The sequence below is a fragment of the Syngnathus acus genome, chromosome 4 (genome assembly GCF_901709675.1).
Source record: "Syngnathus acus chromosome 4, fSynAcu1.2, whole genome shotgun sequence".
Taxonomy (NCBI): domain Eukaryota; kingdom Metazoa; phylum Chordata; class Actinopteri; order Syngnathiformes; family Syngnathidae; genus Syngnathus; species Syngnathus acus.
The window spans coordinates 5,836,262-5,856,948 of NC_051090.1; the positions used below are offsets into that span (position 1 = coordinate 5,836,262).

At 41.6% G+C, this 20,687-nt stretch overlaps 1 protein-coding gene across 7 annotated transcripts in view; it reads right to left on the bottom strand.

Moving 5' to 3' along the window:
- Nucleotides 1-20,687, bottom strand: part of elavl4 (ELAV like neuron-specific RNA binding protein 4) — a 61,626-nt gene that overhangs the window by 38,248 nt on the left and 2,691 nt on the right. Inside the window, exon 1 of one of the 7 annotated variants that reach the window (XM_037250713.1) lies at nucleotides 11,140-13,769. The exons of 5 other annotated variants lie outside the window; for them this stretch is intronic. In XM_037250713.1, the coding sequence (XP_037106608.1) occupies nucleotides 11,140-11,163 (24 nt within the window). In that variant the 5' untranslated portion in view covers nucleotides 11,164-13,769. Of the gene's footprint in view, nucleotides 1-11,139; nucleotides 13,770-20,687 lie in introns of those variants that run through there. One more of the 7 variants, XM_037250714.1, reaches the window with a different exon arrangement.

A 20,687-nucleotide genomic window follows, 5' to 3' on the forward strand; every position in this document is an offset into this window, starting at 1 on the left:
AAACTTGGTGGAGAATGCTTAATGGAGGTCCAAGTGAGAAAGAAGTGTCAAAAAATGAAGAAGGAGACACATGGACAAATAGGTCAGAAATTGAGCCACTTTTGTTTTAGTCAAGTGAAGACCAAAATATGTCAATGGATTCATTTCAATGGTTTTCGCGAGACACGAAAAGCATTTCTACAAAGAAACAAATGAGCGTGACGTTTGTACGGTGGAAGCTCAACAGATTTCTTTTTAGACCAAAAACTTTGCAGAATCTGACTTGAAGTTTGACATTTTGGGATTACTTCCTTTTAACTATCACACAAGTGTAAAAAGAAGTTAACATCAAACTGCCTGATAACAAACGACAATCCCGACAACAACTAGCTAGCACCTAGCAAGAGACGCTAAACTACATCCATTTATAATGATTTCAACGTATATAACTAAGTAAATATTATTCTTCTCTCTAATAATGTTACATTAAAAGCAAAATATCAAATTAATAATTTGATAAAAGCTTGAGGCACACAGACATTTCAGTCAAGTCTCTCCCAATATGCTGACTTTATGCAATGTTATGTAGACGTGAAATTGTCTTAAAATCTTTTAAATCTCTATTGGAGGTACCACTGTAATATTTTGCAGGTTTTTATTCGGGTGTATAAAAAAAATACAACTGTTCTCGTTTCAAAGGATGAAACAATAGCTTGGCTCAAATGCCAATAATTATAAACAAATTACAAACCAAAACTATACCACACACCCTACATATTAAAACAACCATCTATTAAAAATGACGCCTATAAGCGAGCCTGAAAGAAGGAAACGTTAGACAAAGGTGAACATCAAAAGCATTTTTTTTCCACCCCTTCTGCAAAGCTGTCGCTTCACATAGCACGTCAGCGCGGTGAGGCGAGGCGTGCCGCGACAAGCAGACAATGCGGCGTCATCACAGCGTCTACACGCGTGCTCATCGCGTGGAACAAGCAGCAAGCAGATGTAGTATGTGAGCCACAATAGTCAATGCTCAACCATTGGCTAAAACAAACAAAATGCAAGTTCATCCATCATATTCGCATGCATCTTTGGATGAAATCACAAATAAAGGTGCAATTTACATTCAGCAAGCATTTAGATGGAAATCCGCTCATGGATACATTTTCAATTATTCAGGGAGTACATTTCAGCTTGTGCTCAGATGCCGGGAAAACCTATTATATAATCAATACGCTCTATAGGGCCATTAATATTTGATGCCACAAAAGTGCTTCCTGTCTCCTTGGACTGCTTGGCTGGTGGTGTCTGGGTGCTGCAGTCTGCCTCCAGCTAAGGAAGCGGCTGTACATTTGTATTTGTCTAGCAGTCCAAAATACTAATGGAACAAACTTATCTTTGCTTTACTGTTTATGAATCCATTTTTCCAAAGCGCTCTCGTAATGCAATACTCTTCGGTAACTATATTTCACTCGGGACGGTTATGTGAACAATTCCCTGAGTCGTCTCATCTCATTTTGACCTTTGTCACGCCACTGCGGCTTTTACGGCATGGAGAGTCGCTGCGCTACGGAGAGTGCTGAGCCAGTGCGAGCTCCCCTCATCGCCTCTGTTTTAGCTTTCGCAAAGCTCAGACAATCGATGGAGCCCGACTTGGCCGGGAAAAGAACGGAGGCTGAGGAGAATGCAGAGTAGACAGGATGCTGCAGAAGCGTTCCGCTGACAGACACGCTGCTTGGCAGTTACAAAATGGAGCCAGGGTGCAAGCGACCATCTGACTCGATAGACTTTTTGTCTCTCCATCTTGTGTCTGATATTGTTATTTCCTTATGCTGGATATTTTTTTTTTCAAGAACAGGAATGTGGAGAAAACATTGTGTGGAATTTATTAAAAATGGTCCAAACAATTAGTGTGATGATCAAGTACCTATTATAGTGAAAACAAAACGAAGAACCAAATTTAGTTCTTGCTTGTGCTTTTTATACGCAGTTGATGATATTTACATTTCTCTCATGCTTATCTTCTTGTCCTTTTAACTTTACCAGTGTCTTGTGAACTCAGAAAATGTCATGCAGGTCAGACAGATGCTGCGCTGGATCAATTGGTGAAAGTAATCTGGGATATGCAAACACACACACGCACACAAACGCACACTCCTTTGTTGCACTCTCACCGGCCTGCCTCCATCCCATCGATCAGCATCTACTTTACCAAATGGATTCTTTTCCTCTGCCTCTCTTCAATCTGTGCGACTTGGAATAATAAATGTTCCAGAAAACGCGAGATGTGTATCTAAGCAATTTTTCATTTAACTTTGGCTTGTCTCCCACTGCCGTTTTTCTTCTTCCTTGTGACAATTGAGGCTTTGAGCGAAATCGATGCCGTTTTCCAACACCCTCTCACGGCTCCTGGGTAATCAGCACACACTTGCATAGGGTCGAAGGTCACGCCATGACAGGATACGGCAGATTGCCCAGGGGGTCTAATAGGTCTCTATCAATAACTCATTTGGGTTTGCTCAAGATTTGTATTTGAGGTATTACAAGGGAAAATTTGTGCCGCACTTAGAAGCCAAATTGTTGAATAATGACAGCTTTTTTTTAAATTCTAAAATTGAGTATATTCTTGAAAAATTACATTTTGTATTTTTTTTCTAATATATTTACCAGATATTTGTTTTGTCAAATTAATCTACTCTCATATAAACTTTGATTTAAAATTTGTCATCACACGCCATTATCATAAAATTACATTTTTATATCTCTTTATATTACAATTTTGTTACTAAATGTAACTATCTGGATTAACTTAAACTGACTGTCCCTATATTATATATGTTTGTTTATGAATGATAACTATTTTGCATTATTTGCATGCAATATTGATTTCACTTATTCACATAGATATTAACATACAAAATGTCATTTTTATTCTGATCAGATTACATTTCTGTTATAACTGATTTGTGTATTTTTAACATTTTCCGTGGCCATAATCTTCTTTATTTTTGTAGCGCCACGTATGTATTGGCTTTAGCTATTTGAGGAGTGGATAAACATCCCCACCAATCTCATAAACGATGACCAAGAAGGACAATGAAGACCTGCAGGGATCTATTCATATCCACTGTATCTTTCACTCCCAGACACGCACATTGCACGCATCCACTCCCAAGATTTACATTCTCCTTAGCTGAGGACATTTGTCCACTGGCTGAATCCCAAATCTGCACCAACGCATGCAGAAAACTGGTGAGCATCTTCACTCTAGAGATGACACTTCAATTTGTGCAGCTACAGTGACGGCTGCACTAAAGTTCCTCCCTTGCGGGGGTGTTAGATCAGCTGGACACCTGCCTCGCTGTTTGGCCACAGCCTGAGGCATCGGGGAGCGAGGGGCAGAAGGGTGCTGGAAGAGGAATTGAAGGAAAGCCAGGATTTGCCTGGCAGCCAAAGTCCCAGTCCCCTCGCCCTACCCCTGACCTGGCCTCTCTGGTTCTCATCAAAAGGTCCCCTGTTTTCACTCTTGTGCTCAAAACACTCTCCAGCCTGGTGGCCCTTGCCCCGATTCCTCCATCCTATCTCGGGCTGGTGGCATCATCCACACAGCAATCTCCTAAAGTCATTTTTACATCTCCACCAACGAAATGTCTCTGCCGCACGTTGCTGTTTAATTCCCGTGTATGACAAATGGGAGTGATTGCTATCACGGCCCTATGTTAGCACGTAGCGGCGAATTGAAGAGACTAAATCACGTCCCCTACGGGATTTCATCTTGAATTCGGTGTCATTAACGTTTTAGTGGGGCTGCCTGTCACGTGTCGTACATCGAGGGGCTCTTCAGTAATTAAACGTGTTTATGATGAATGAGTACTGTCAGCCTCGATCGGGCCTTCATCGTGCACGCATTTATTGCACATAAAAGCACTTGATGCACTTCTTTTTAAAATGTCCTCATCCTGCAGAACATGGACTCCATATTTGGAGTTTTGGTGCATGCAAGTAACAATTTGTCATGAATACAACTGATGACATCGCATCACACGAGAGGCCCAACTTTTTGATGTTGTTTATGAGCGATAAAAAGTGAAAGTTTGCTATAAAAGCTCACTTAAGGTCAGTTGTCATGACTTGGGGAAAAACAATGCAATGAATACCTCAATTAATTTGATTACAAAAAGCCAGAGCACTTTCAATCATTTTATCTAAGAAATTCCAAGAAAACAAAACGTGTAATAAAAAAATTCATTCACGAGCAGATGAATTACTAAGCAACTTCACATTCCTTTTTTATGACACCCACATCACTCACCATGTAAGACCCCACAGACCACAAAAAACAACCTTAAATTGGTATATTGCAATCAAATAGACAACTATGAACTTATTAGATGGAATAAAACTGATGTATGAAAACATCTGAAGAAAGTTCTGTTTTGATGACTGAATAACACATTGAATTATTATTTCTTCCCACAAGGGCATGTTTTCATTGCTCTTTGAGTAGTTGTAGCCAAAACAGATTTACTCATTTACAAAAAATAAAACATGTTGTTCACATTCATGTTGCCGATCCACTTGACTGTCATCTGCAAAATTTGTTTTTGGTCTCCTCTGAGTGAAATTCCAATGACAAAATTCAGGGAAGTGCAGTATCAATGGAGTTGTAAAATTGTGTTCTTATCCAAGGTTGGATCGTTTCTACTCTGTGAAGGTTGCAGTTGTAACTTGTAACCATGAAGGTAGTTTATAATACTCCAGTTTACAAAACGATTGAGTCCAAATATTAATATGATACAATAAACCCACAATATGAATACATCAACTCTTTCATTATCATTGGATCTTTAAATCGGAAGTTGCTCTAGTGCGCTCGCATTGCCTCACAATATTAGAAATACAAAACTGTACATTAGAGCAAGGAAAGTCCTTGACGAACAAAACAACTGCTGCCTATCATCTAACGTTCCCGAGAGAGCGAAAAAGAAACAAACTCGTCTCAAACAGTTTCCGTTAAATTCATAGCAGGTGTTCCAATTAAAACTGGTTTGAGGCTGCAAGTGTTAATGTTGGCTTTGTCGAGCAGGTATTTATAACAAAGCTATAAACAGCCTGGAGCTGCACGATAAGAAAACCTACAGCACAGCACTTACCAACACAACGAGAGTGAGCGAGAGAGAAACACTGGGCCCGGCTACTAAGTAGAGGCAGTGCTCCTTCTAATCTGATCACTCCTTCCCCCCATCAGCTGCATCTCACACACAACACGACTCGAAATGTGCGCCTTGCAGCAAAGGCATGGAGCTAAATCACGCAGGCATCAACCGACCGCCGCACAAGAGAATTCATTCCGAAGAGTGCGACGCCGTGTCGGACTGTGTGCCGCTGTTGTTTTTTGTTAGGGTTTACAGATTATCTTGATCGTATGATTATGTTGGAATGTAACCTGTAATAAATAACCGAGCTAGATTAGTTTTATGCTTATGTTGGAATGTAACCTGTAATAAATAACCTAGCTGTCCCATCCTACACAATGTCGTAAAACACCCCCTGCTATGCTTTGACTGGAGGTCAAGGGCTTTCTCTCCATCCAGTCCACTCTCACCCCCACCCTGTTTCTCTTAATAAAAATGCTCTTGCAAGAGGCCAGAGTCAGACCTCATTCGATCATCGCTGTACGCACAGCGACGAATGGCTCTCCATTTGCAAATGCTTAAAAAGGGCATACTGTCTCCCGTGTGGTTCTTTCAAAACAAGTTAGAGTGAGCACCACTCTAACATTTTTAGTGTGAGGGCCCAGATCATCTGGTTATTGATTCCGCTCTAAAACGGAGCTTGAGCTCATATAATCAAATGGATTCAGGGAAAAGGACCGCGGTCCGTCATGTGTCTTAATGGGTAGACGGCGTGATGGGGTCAATGAAGAAATGGAAGTGGGCGAGATGTGACTACAAGCCTGATAGAGAAACACTCTGATTGCTAATTGAATGATTTAACAGTTTACTTTCAGACACATACTGTAGCTCAGACCGCTACCTAGCTAATTAGCGATAGACAGATGTATAGATATATAAGGATATATACCATATAAATAGAGATGGATAGAAATACAGTACTCTCCTAATATACGTAGAAACTGTTTTTCCGCGGTGTCTTGTTTCAAACATTCATAAGTACTTTTCCAAATAAGTCACCTAAAACGTCTGGCAATAGAGTAAATGAACACCTCCGGGCACTATTTGAGAAAATACGGCAGTCACAACTTCAAGCCTTGACAATGCTACATTAAAATTAAACCATTTCATGAATTTTAAACACCCTCAGCAATACATCAGTCGGGTATGTTAGATCCTGAATTTGCAGTCACTACTGGAGCTTACTTTTTCAAATGTTATGTATGCGCAAGTCATTACACAAAGGTAGAGCCAGACAGTTATTTCTTAGACGGACGCAACTTGACACAGGTAGAGGCTTTCATGTGGGCGTCACCAATCAAGACATGGCGGAAAGTCATCCCGATTTTTTATTAAACATTATTTAAATGCGATAATGATAATTCGTTCAATGAATTTCTTTGAATGATTTAAAGGGACTGTCCCATGCTGGTGTCATATTTCTGATTGAAATGTTACATCGCATACATCCAGGTCTCCCTGTGCCTCAATTAAATACACTAAGACTATTTACCAAAATAGAAGAAAAAAAAATGGTCAACTCTCTGCCACCAAATTTTAAGGTGATTCAGAGATTCCCCAAATCAGCACGACGTGGTCTTCCAAAATCCCAAACCCGGTAAACTAGACATGTCCAGGCACTCATTGTGTGAGTATTTAATCTCACTCTGTAATTTGATGGTAGAATGGTGCAATCAAAATCACAAATGGCTCTGACTGCAGCAGAAAGAGAGAAGATTCAAAAGCCTAAATGTATAGCATCAGAGTTAACGGACGAGGCCGGCGGCACACCGGCTAAACCATTAAGTGTGGCGCGCATTCAAACGAGCAGATTAATCCCCCCTACTGCTGTACAGAGCGGGGTAATTGAAAATGCCCACAGGATACTATCTCTGTTCATATAGCGCGCTCGACTCCACAGAGGCAAACGTCCGGGAGAAGGCAGCTGATTGCCACCGTGTGACAGCGTCATGGCGGAAAACCGCACATCAATGAGCGAGTGCACATTTATCTTTCCACTGACCTCAACCATTCCTCCACCCACCAAGCACGGCATATCTCCTTGACAGGTGCTAACGCTGTTTTCGTTCGGCTTGATAGGAATCTCATTTTCACCCAATACACTGCAGTGAGAATTATATTCCCGGAATACAGTATTGTAAGCACTGAAATGTTTAACCGACAGCCACTTAACTTGATAACCACAATTTCAGCTGGTTTGCTATTTTTAGTTTCACATGCGCTCCAAAACCTCCCTCAAAATTTGTGTGGTTTTTTTTCTTGACAACTGCTTTACAACCAATTCTACATGCATCAAAGTTGGCTTGATTGTAAAAAAACTCCATTTTAGAACTTTTTTTTCTGTGAATTAGTGAAAACAATTGTTTTATTTCAACAGCACTCCGTCGTATGCTCAACAACTTCTGCGTAGAATGACAATATTAGTGCCGTACTGAGGAGGTCGGAGACGAGTCTAGTTAGGACATACGCAACTTCACTATGATTGGCTGCTGCAAAGAGGTCATTTTCTTTTAATTTGAAATTATTACAAGCATGAATCCAACCACTATCTCAAGGCACTATTGTTATATTTACAAAGGTCTACAATTAGGTCCAAATTAAGATCATATGGCTATGGCATATGTCTCCCTCTACTGTAGTTATCTTTTATTTGACCACGACACATGACAAGCTGAGCTATTGTGTTGCTATAGAGAAGATAAGGCAGGCTTAGGATGTGTCATGTGACTGCGTGTTTGTAGACCGCAATGTGTCTATTATCAACCACAATAGTGGCATTTTGCAGCATGTTCCGTTTCATGTTTAATCTATAATTCATCTGGTTACAGAAATGCATAAATGTTTAATATGTCAGCGGCGGCGAGGACTGTCGAAAGCTCGACCTTGAAATGTCCTTTAAACATCATTCAGCAACAGCTCAGGGGCCAGTTAAGCTGCCAGAGCTAAACAACACACACACACTTTACGTGGCTTTCTGCTCTGCTTTGTTTCCTGGGATGCAAAATGCAGATGAGACGAGTCAGCCGCGTGCGCACAGTCTCGGGAGAAACTGCCACTCAAATCCAAACATCTGTATGAATAGGAAAACACACAGCGTACAGTGGAGGATGAGAGACAGAAGGAGCGGTAGATAGAGAATGAGCGGCAAAGTGGCTAAGAAAGCTGCCGTCTCTTCCTTCTGTATCTTTTGCGGAACAAAGAGCTATATACACATGAATACCTCTTTCCTCCCACTGTATTTTCCATCGGGATATTTATTCTGAAAAGCAGCGATGCACAACAAGGGCTCGGTCTTGTGTTTGCTAGTGGGCTGAGGCGCTAACGCTCCCCAGCTGATTATGTGTCTGTCTGTAGCAGTTTGAGCTGCTGCCAAAGGAATTAGGTCTAGTATTTGTGAATGCCGCTCCGCTCACAGCGGAATGACTTGCCATGCCTTTCGGATTTCTGCCGTTTTTTGAAAATGCAAAGGGTAAAAAAAAAATCAAAACAAAAGCATTTTTAAATAAATGAAGGATGTCGCTGTGCAAGCCCATTAAATTTTCATTGTGAGCGTTTTGTGAGTCTTCATGTGTGTTTAGGCTTCGCACAAAAGGAATATTTAAAAACCAAAGCGTGCTAATTGGGACAGAGATTGTTACAGCGAGCGGCTTCTTATTCAAACAGGCTTTTAGCTCATTAAATGCTTCCATCCAGCCTTTGGTTCAAAAACATTTGGCAGACATTTATAGTCAATAAAAACATTCCATTCTGGCTATATAAAAAAAAAAAAAGTAAAACGAACAAGAATAAAAGGCAAACCAAACATTCTCAGTATAAAAAAAACCAATGTTTTAAGATAGTAACGGCTTAATTAGTCGATTGATATTATTCTTGAGTGGCAGACAAATTAATTTCAGTTTCAACTCAACAAGTAACAGTTGATCCGCTTTAGGCCACACACAGTTGAGATCCAATCAACAGCGCCTCTGCTGGTAGCAGCCAAGTACTGCACTCCATAATGAACTCATTCAATGCAAGCCCAGTTCAAATCGATCTTTGACCTCGATAGCACCTTTTTCAACGAGGAAGTGACAATTTCAAACAAATGTTCCACTCCTACATTGGCCTGAGACAAAATTTCGCAATCACCATTCAATTACAATCGACAGTATCTTTGACCATCTGCCCAGAGTATTTACAAACACGCTTCAAATTGATTTATTCTGAGATCCCATACAAATGTGAAAAAGATCTACACATTACTTATCTCCATTCCAACTCACCTCCAGATTCATTAATACAAATACACTTACTGCTATCTTCCTACAAATGTGATCAATTGCACCGTAATCTGCGAGTGCAAATGCATAAATGCAAATTAGGAAAATATGTGTACATGTAAATATATTTTTAGTTGACTGTGTTAATACTATAAATGCATATATATTATTTATTTATTATATATATATAATATATTCCAATATTCTTTACACCCAAAAAATACACTATTACTGTATATGCCAGTATCATTGTCAATCCACTATTGCCAGTACACTATAAATATATTTTCAGTGCAAATTTTCCACTATTATTATTCTCGTTTGTTTAAGATGGTTGGCATGTGTCTTCCTGCATTTTCTACATTGATATTCCTCACTTTGACTTTTAAATAGTGGCTCGTCATCTTCCAACATCGACACGTGACGATCTTACGTTTCTCTGATCTTCACTTACATTTAACTCACTCCACATATATTTGCTAGCTGCACAGCCGCTATAATAAATTCCTTACACACCCCCATCCTATTAGCATTGATGTGTAACCTTGGAGCTCACCGTGTTCCGCCTGAGGGTAATAGAGTCACTGGATGTTGCTATCCTTGCGTGTGTATGCGTGCGTGTGTGTGTGCGGGCGTGCATGAGGTGATAGCTCAGGCGCCCCACTGGCTCACATCAGAAGGCTCAAATCACACCTTCTCCAGTGATGACTTTTAACTCCTTCTTTTCTATTTGCACCCTTTTCTTCCTTCGTCTCTCTAGCTGTATGTGATGTAGAAGCTCTCGGTTCATGTCCATCCGCCTGGATCATTTTCTGCCTCCATCAATCACGTGTTGCTGCTAAGCATCCACGCCTCACTTAACTTGCAAAGGGTCCTGGTCAACAAGCAGAGTGGTGAGAGGAGGGGGGGGGGGGGGGGGGGTCTTATTAGCATTTTGATTGCATCAAATGCGAAGAGGCAAGGAACATACACAATCAAACATTTACTCTCAGATGGATTAATTGTAGCGCTGCAAATGTTCTCGCTGGCAAACGCCGAGTCAGTCTGTTCTGAAAAGTCATTCCGCAAACAGATGGATGGAATCGTATAGAATTTCACTTTCTGCAAGGAAATAAAACTGTCTGACACCTGACAGTTGAGGAGACAAGCCAAGCAAACATGGCCGCTCGTTTTTTTTGTTATCAAGGTACCGCCCCCCTTTTCTTGATGGTGATGGATGCAAAGTTGGAAGTTGAGCAAAAAAAAGTACAAGATGCTGGGCCCCAAAGCAGGTTCATTCACACACTCCTCATCATCTCACAGCGTTAAAAATGATAATCCGGGGGGCATGCGCGGAACTCAAACGCACCTACACGAGCAGCATGACGGATAACATGTCTACTCACCTCATTAGCATAGGCTACTTTGCATACATGAAAGTGGTCGAAATAACAACCGGGTATAAAAAAATGAACACCTTACTTAAGTATCGCACATGCTTGCAGGTAAATGAAGCTGGAAGCAAAAACAATTCTTCCTTCTCGCTGCTTCCTTTTCTTCCCTTCCACCTTCTTGCCACAATGCGTATCAAAATCACGTGCTGAACGAACTTCTCCTTCTTGACTAAGTTAGACAATCAATAAAATAATGTCTTCAAATGCATTGTAGTAGAAAATGCGGCGAGCAAGGCAAAATGTAATGGCAAGCCTGAAGCTTTCTTTCCTTACCATCTTAAACCCATTCCACTCCATTTGGGAGACGCCGGTGGTTGTCTCAAGATCTTTCTCTCTTTTCGCTCACTCTCTCTCTCTCTGCTGTATTCTCTTCTTATTCCCCCACACACGACAAACGCTTCCGCCGAGAGAAGCGACACAATCTGAGCTTTTAGTTTGCGGCGAGAGACTTTCCGCTTACGATTCTGTCCTCAGCTTCCTCTTCCTCTCCTCAGTGGCGAGCGGCTTAGCGGAGGTGTGCGGCGGCGGCGGCGGGCATCGCCTTCTTCCACAGATGCTGAGAGCAGAATGATGAGCTCGGATGCGAGCGCAGCCAGCCTCCCACCCCCCTCCCTTGTCTCCCAGCCACCCGCCCAGTCCCCCTACTACTCAACTGGAGATCCGCGCCCGCCCACTCCCCCCCCTGCACCTCGCTCCTGCAGAATCTGTCATTGGCGTGTGGGTTTGCCCGTCAAGCCCACCCCACCCTCGCTCTCTGGCTGGCTCCGAGCCCTCGTCGGCACACGCCAGCCTCAGCCTGCTTTTGGCAGAGAAAAGGCTTTTTGAATCCCAGCAAAGTAATCAATCGCCGCTCAGCTCCGTGCCTGAGTGAGCCGGGGCAGAGCGACGTGGAGCCGGGCTCGAGGAGAGTGATTGCAGCCTCAGGCGCTATGGTAATAGGATGCCTGCACAGCACTGTGTATATAAATTAGCTATTACTGAGTGTCCTCTGTACATTTGCATTGGTGTGTGTATCGCGAAGCCTGGCCCTGCCCGCTGCCTCCTACACGTCGAACAACAAATTGGGCTTTGATTGTATTGATTATTAACTTTTCAAATGTCCCCACTAATTGCCACTTATAGGACCATTTAGATTTACAGCTGTTTCATCAAATTTGGATCGATTACAAAGGAAGCAAGATCATCAAGCGGACAAGGAAAACAATAAAGTGGCAAAAGATATCAATATGGAGTCATCACAAACGTTCTCAGTTTAGATACAAGAAGATGTATACAGCACACACACAGACACACACTCACACACACACTGGTAGTGGGATACATTGAGGGCACCGTGAGGGAATCTATACATTCAAACACGATTTCACGATTGTGAAATCGGCCAATGTCATTACTACACGGCCCGCAATACAATGCACTCAGTTTTACCCATCGGCTAATTAGCCACTTTGTTATTGCAGTCTTTAGCCTCTGCGTAACCTTTTTGTTGAAAAACAAAACAAGCATCATTGTAGTGTTTTTTTGCTCCTTTTCTTCCTCTCTTGTGTAGTTAAGGAAACCCACATTGCTTTGAACAATGCACGACTAATTAGTGGGGTATATTTAAATAAATTACAGAGTCTAGTAAAGCATGTGAAATATGTTTCCTATAGTCAAATCATAATAATAATGATAAAGAACCGGTTGGGGGTTTATGTGTCAGACAGACAAGAAGGGGGAGCTCTTGCTTCCTCAAACAGGCTTTACCTGGCAAGCAACACTGGTCACAGTTATTGCACAGACATGCATTCCCTAAATAGCATTACAGTGCAATTCATTTTGGTTATGGCATGTAAGAAGTAAATGACGAAACATTCTATATCAGGCTGTGTGGACATCAGAAATATTATTTGGAAAATAAAATCGAATTAATTTGACTACCTGCTAGCAACCAGCTAATATGTGGTGAGCCTGTTGGTACATAAATTATGTATAGTCAAATAAAATATAACACAAGAGCAAGCAATTGTGTCGTGCTATCGTCTCATGAAAACCAGAAAATGAAAATATCACATTACAAGAGAAAACATTTTATCCACTTTGACCTCCCCAACTTCTTTTGTAAGCAACCTTTAGCCAACCAACTGCCTGCTATGTCTTCAATGAGACACAAAGACGTAAGAATATACTGACATTCTCCAATTCTCTACTGTCTGGAGATAACAGATTACATAACACATGCAATCAATCAGTGGCGGAGTTGTTTTTGCAATAACTAACAAGATCCAAATAGGCTTTTTCTTTAAGTGAGAATAAGAACGGGAGAGCAATTGTTTTGCTTTGCCGCTACAGAATTCGATGACACTGCAGGACCAGGAGGTTTTTATAGGCTGCGTAAGTGACTGCAGCTCCTTGGCTATAAACACAATCTGTTTCACTTTCCAGTCTTGGGTTAGCTTGCGTGTGTGTCACTAGCAGAGATGGAAAGATGAAACCATGTTGCTGCCATGTCCTAGTTAAGGCTACACGCTGCGCATTACGATATTGTATATGGACAGATGGAGGGAGTGGTTGAGTGATCCTATCAAGGGCGTTTCTTCTGCTCCCATTATCTCTATGTCAAGACAAGTGGAATTCTTCAATGCATGTTTAAGCGTGAGATGAGCAATGAGCATAAAATCGCAGTATCAACCACAAAGCTTTGCTTAAACCTTCTGGAAAAAAATGTTTGAAAACAAACAGTGGAGCAACACATGTAGACAGACAATGCAAGAGTGCTCACAAGCATATATTCTTTATCCTCTGCAAAAAACAACTATTACTCCAGTTTTTGGACGACTTGTGACTATTTCCATCTATGTCTGTAATATAGCGCAACCAAGTGGCACACATCAGACAAAGCCATACAACCACAATAATTAAAAAAAATCTGACATTTTACTATTTTGTTTCATCTGCATTTTTAAAATGTACAAAAAATCTGAATGTTATTTTCTCATGAAAAAAATGATGAAAAATCCGATTAATTGTATTCCAATTCTTCATGGGGAACAATGACTTGGTAGGAATGTTTCAAGTTCTGAGTGTACAAACGTGTATTTCAACTACTACAACTACACACATAAAATATGTTGACAATATTCCACAGATTTTCCAAAGTCAAACCACTTTTGTGGCTTTAACCCTCAAAGTCGTGAAACTCCATCTCACTGATCGGCTACGACGGCCATGCACAAAGACACATGCAGCGGACTCCCATTCGGACAAATCTACATGCAAAGCTGCGTCAAAGACAAAAAAAACACATCGCACAACACTCTGGAGCACAAAGTGCTTGTCAGTCTCCAACTGTGAGTGGCGGAGAGCTCCGGCTTTAAGTGCTCGACCTCACAAGTGTGCTTCAGCCGCCGCTTCTCGCATGCTAATTTGCAAAGAGAGAACTGGCTAATTGTTATGGACCGTCCGCGCCCTTCCCTCCGCCCTGCCTCTTCACCATGAACCCCTCCTCGTCACACACCTTAATGGATTAACCACACGCTGTTGTGTCTCCACACTCTCTTTTTTTTTTTTTTTTTTTTTTATCCTCGACCGGCTCACAAGGATTCCTATTTGCTTTGGCCTAGAAATGTTGAATATCCCGGTCTGAGCAAAGATTAAACACGAGCATGACATTGTGTGCCGAGGCACAATATTCAGCCGGCCAATGTGTCGTTTGACGATAACACGAGGAAAGAGAAGACAAAATAGCATCCGTCGTTTATCAGATTTGAATATGCAGTAGTGTGCGTAGCGATAATAGTTTTGCTTTTGGCTCCTTGTTACCTGTCACACGACGCTATCCGACACCTGTCTTGTCTTCTCTCCGCATATAAGACTTTCTTATTAAAAAGTGAAGATGCAAGCTGAGATGTTGCAAAGAAAGAAAACTACCACTTGTTTTACAAGAGAATGAGAAACTTGTCGGCTTGGTAACAAATACCCCCCCCCCTAAACAAATCCACAAGACTAAATGTAATTCAAATTTGCACTGCCAACAAAGCTCAATGAAAAACTAAAGGTGGGCTAATGAGCAAAATCTATTTTACAGCCTCACAACATGGATGGCCTCTCTAGATTTACCCTTCAAAGATATTATATATTTCGTTGCTCTTTATGAGTGTCAACATCGTTCATTTAAATGACATTGACATTTATTGCATTTTATGTCCTTGTGTAACAATTATCATTATTGTGGTAATATCTTTTATTTTGTCAACCACAGAGAGGAAGCTGAGATCGGATATAAAAATTGCCGCGCCCCGATTTTTCTTCTGTTGACTTCATGTAAATTCCAATAGAAGTAAAACAATAAACCAACTGAGATAAAATATTGAAGAATGGAGCCGTCTATTTGGGTGAAGGCCTCCATTTGTTTAGATGTGGGCGACGCAACTGGCATTTATTGAGATATGGCCTTTATTAGAGTCGAGGTCACTATTTGTTTTACGGTCTACAAGTCCAATACTCGCATTGTTCTCTCTTCCCATCCCCCCCTATCTATATTATTTGTCTCTAGGGTGGGTTGGTGGGATTCTACTGAATCTAATGACTCAAAGGCTTTCGTCTCAGCAACATAACACTGCCTGTATTGTTCAATGTGCTCCTGTAAATCAATCGAAAAACCTTCAGGTCACAACACTAATGAGCTCGGAAATCGATATACAAGCATGGAAGTTTGTTGTTAGTACATAGGTGCCATACAATTACATTTTTTTCTCACCTCATTTAGTGATTAGCACCAAATGTTTACTTGGTTACCATGACAACCACTTCCGAAAAGGGGGCGGGGCAGAATTGTGGCAACACCACTTTCCGAGAAAGTTTAGTTTGGCTGATTCAAAATGAAAACTTAACAGCAGTCCCCTGAGTCCAATATATTTGATAATGACGCCGTGTGCTGCTTAGCTAGGCTCTTCTCCATTGCCCTTGAAGGACAGATTTAGTTGCTCTTTACAAGCTCTGGCAGCCCAAGCATATTTCTGGGCTACTCAGACTGATGATGGTCTCTTTGCTGGCAGGTGTCCACCCTCTACCGGGAACAACAAATGAGAATTGCAGGCTTCAACTTGTCCGTCTGTCCGGAGACAATCTCAGACATCAAGCGGTTATTAGCATGATGACGGAGGAGGTTCGAAACAACGAGCGGTTTGGACTTTGTTGACCGCTGATGCTTGCGTCAGTGTTAAGAGCAGCTTTTATTTCCATGAATCAATGTGCGGATACTGATTTGAGGTAATTTCATGGTCCAAGGCACAGCGCACCTGCACTGCTGTTGTATGTAAAAATCAAATCGCCTGCCTCTCATCTGTCTGCTCAACAAAAGAAGAAAAGGCCACGTGGTTCTACTCTGCCGCACTGGCACTGTATTTAAAACCGCGGCGGTGCAAATGATGTTAAATTATCTCGGGATCACAGTCAACTTCACGGTGAGTCATCCAAAAAACTAAATGGGCATCGTTGAGGTAATAAATGGCCTGACAAACTACAGGAAGTTACTCGGAGTATTGAGAAAATTTTCCGTATGAAAATAACATTCATTGTAAGTTCAAAATCACGCTATTGTCCTTTTGGATTGAATTATTATATTTGGCAAAAAACACAACAATCACCGGATTTTCTCTATGTCACCAACATTTTACTAAAACTAGCAAACCCTTCTATGCCTTCATGAAAGTTTCCCTTAAATTCACCCTATCGAGATGAGTAAATAAAGTAGCAAGGCATCAACTTAACCGTATCCATGTCACAGTTCGTGGGGAAAAAAACCTCCTTGGATCAGAAGTGAATTCTTCATGCTGATCCTGGATGGGGCTATACGCTACATTTGTCACAGCCGCTTCAAGCCTTCACATTAACGCAAAGCTTCTTGGTGCGAAAGGCTTCGGCTTTGCGGTCTCCACGTGTTGCTGTCACAGTAAGAGTGTGATCATCGTAGAAGAAATGTTGATTTTTGTTTAACTCATTCGTTTGGTTCAAATGGATATTTGACGTCTCTAGCCGTCATTGGCAGTGAACGAGTTGATGAGTAAACCAGTCTCCAAATATTGCATTTTTCAAGATGTGTCTTTCGACCTTCAAGCTTCCACTCGACTATGGTTTTATATTTTTGGGACTAGATAATGACAGGTCTTAGAGGCTATAACCAAACCGAAATGAAAGGTGCCCAGAGAGGCTTAGCTTGCCATTGGCTGTTAGATTCTAGCATGTGTGCTGGCACTCAGCAGGTATTCTCGACAGGCTTCTGGTGGATTATTGTCCATTTGGACAGCAGAGTGTCCGCAGCTTGAGGTGACATTCAACTTCATTCAACTTCAGCCGCCCGGCAGCTTACATCCCGGCTGTCGGCTTTAAACAATGTATGCTTTGTGCGGTCATTTTGCGAGGATAAAAGTATGGATCCGAGCACAATAGCTTGAGGTTAAAGTAGAGCTGGAGTAAGATTGGTCGTTTGAGTATAGCAAAGTGCGAAAGGAGAGCAGCACGTTTTGCATTTGATCCCGGTCGGGGTACATCCATGCTCACAGGGTGACTGCTGGGGTCCATCTGGCGACGGCTTTAATCAACCCACACACGCACATGCCCACATATAGACCAATTTTTTGCCCTCGCCATATTCATTGTATTATTCCGTGCAGTCAGTTCTAGCCTTCACTAACCTCCACCGCAGAGATTAGGTGAGAAAATTACAATTCAAACATCACGTGCCAACGAATCGTGATCATTTCCTCTCAAACGACTCACACTAGCAGCTCTCCATTAAAGGCTCGGCTATATACGGCTTTTGATAAGGCATAACCTTTTAGAAACGACACATATCCAAGCATCATTTGCAGGCATGGCCCGTAGCACCGCTAGGATAAAAACATGGAGAGGCTCGGCAAAACCCGGCTCTTGAAATGTCACTTCATGCTTAACCGCCCTTTCTCATGCTCGGAGAAAATTCAGTGGGCAATGTAGAAAAGGGGAAAATAAAAATCCAGCGGGTTTCACTTAAATGCCTTCATGCTTGGGCTATTCAATGTTGCTGGAACACTTCAAGAAAAAATGAAGCAATACAAAAATTCCTATTTAAGAACAATGAGGTCGTTTATACTATGCGCTAGCTACAGCTAGCAATACGACAAACATGCTAACGCGCCTAAAATGGCACCACCCCTGAGCTAATTTCACCGCAAAATTAAACAAACATAGCTGACATCAAACACACTTTTCCTAGGAATTCATATTGGGCCAAAGTTTTAACAACTGCAGGAATATGTACTTGTAAAGATTTGCTAAAAACGGTTACCAAGCTGTCCGGAATTTACTATTTGTATAAATCAACTGATTTTTGGTTTATTTGTAAATACTTTAATTTATCAAAAACATCATTTTTATATATTTTCTTGAGAATATTTTATTTAACTTAATACCATACACCACTTTGTAACAGCATGAAATATATTTAATTAATCCGATATTTGTATAATATTGCGATAATCCGTCGGCAAATAAACAAAGAGCAAATTTAGGTTTTGCATATTTAGCTCATACGTCAAAACCAAAATATATAAACCAGGATTTGTTTTCTCTTGCTTTGTCTCTTTTTGAACTTGCTTGGAAAAGTATGAACCCTAAAACAGACTGAATTAATTCTAGAAGGTTCCACGGCATCCATAACAAATAATATAAACTCGAGAAAGTTGGGCCATTAAGTTGTTTCATGTTGTTCGCAAAAGTCACACATTCATCACTTAGTCACGGTGACAGCAGATGCGTCGCCTCATCCTCGGCAATTAGCGAATCGATAACAAAAACACAATTGGTCATCTAACTATCTCTTTCAAGGAGACTTAAACGACGTTGTTTATCAACATGCCAGAATGGTCGACAAAGGCCATTTCTCACGTATTGGCTGGCATTTGTCAGCTCAGCATCAACACGCTCATTTCCCAACACAGGGTTGTTGCATCTTGCCTAATAAGGGGTCTTCACCCGCAAAATCTCCAAAGTACAATATCGCAAATTGGTGTTCCAAAGGGCATCGTCTTTGAGAAGGAAATTGAATGTTGCTTCAGGCGGGCACATTTGGTTTTCATTACAAATTGGACTCTGATTTGTCAGCCATGACAGAGTTGAAGTTATCATGGCAGATTATCCAGGACACGGGCAGGCCAGTGATGTCTAATAGCGCTTTTGTCAATCTTTGTAAGGCTGACATGCAGTCTAAACATAAATTTATGCCACTGTCACTTCATGTCACAATAAATCAACTAAATAGGATAGAAAATAAAAATGGTGTTATAGGCTTTTTCTCACCAAGCCTAATAATATAATTTCTACTGGTCATTATCCAAGAAAACAGAAAAATAGTTTCTGAAATTAAATGTTTTCTCCGACCCGCTCGACTAAGCTGGATTTTGCGGAATTAAGCAGAAAGAATGAATAGCAGTAAGTCCAATTGTTTTGCTTATTCAAACTATTCAATTGCACATGTAAACAGTGACTGGAGATAAATTCTCACTAGACTGAAGTAATTACGTGCGTCTGAAAGCTTCATTTATGGCCGAGGTTTTATGCCATTTCCTCATATCGGTCTCGAAATGTAAAAATTAAAAAGTCTTAAAGACTTCCGCTTCGATTTATTAACAAACGTGTCAGTCACGATTATGTTCAAATCGTATTCTAAACAGAAAGACGACGCGGAGGTCGGAGTACATTAGAGCGGTGACCTTTGGGTGGGCGTGGGCTTAGACACCCGTGAAGCCGCCGCGCCCAGTGTATGTGCCAAATTGGGTGTGAATGAATAGCTCGGGGTGGCGTGTTTGTTTGCATGCATGTGCGTGCGTGCGTGCGTGTTTGCGACGGTGCGGACACCTGCTCCTTTCTGTCGTGATGGCTCCCAAAGGGACATAGGCTCAGCTGCTAATCGCCAGGCCCTCCCTGCAGCACTGGTGGCCGGCACATTTACGCACGCAGACACATACGTGAAGTCTATAACCCCCCCCCCCCCCCATAGTGTCTCTCTGTGTTCCCTGCAACTGACGCACCACATGTGCTTATATCGAGAGCAAACATGACAAGATTTATACACACGTTGTAGTTTGATACACGCTGTAGGGCGCCGCCCCGATAGATTATCGCAAAATTTCCGACATAACGTCAATAAACCGCATTTGTTTTGGACAGCAACCCAAACATTTGCGTATCTACGCATTCCGAGCATCTTTTGATCGTTCGGGCTAGCTGCACCTGCGTTAAGCCGCGGCGTCTAAATGAGCTAATTTTCCAAGATGTAGAGAACACAGCAATCAAGGATAAGAGGAAAATCGACGTGTAGCAGATGGAAGGAGGTAATCGTTATCGTGCTATAAGAGATGACCTCCATCTATTTAGAGGCAAACGTTTCTGTTCCTTGTTGGGTTCAGCCGAGTGGAAAAAGTGAAGCACGCCTAGCCACTTGTCTCCCTCTTTCTGTTTTTTTTTTTTTTTTTGGGCGGAAATGTTGAAGCAGAGGGAAAAATTTGAGTTGCCAAACAAAGCCTCGTGTCACATCGAGAACGTTAGCTGCCTGCAGTGGGCAATCAGCGACGCTTTCTAGAAATTAACAACATTCAGCTGGGAAGCACGGCGGCGCACTGCAGCTTTTTAAACGTGGCCTTCTTGAAAATTAAATCTCGGCTGACTGAAATATGGAACCATTTGCAATTCAGATTCGACTCCCGTGCTCCTTTCATTTCATCGTCTTTGTCTAAGGTTAGACGGCTGGGCTTGCGTGGTCATTTTGAATCTGTACACGCAGTTTTGAATTTTCAATGTAGCGC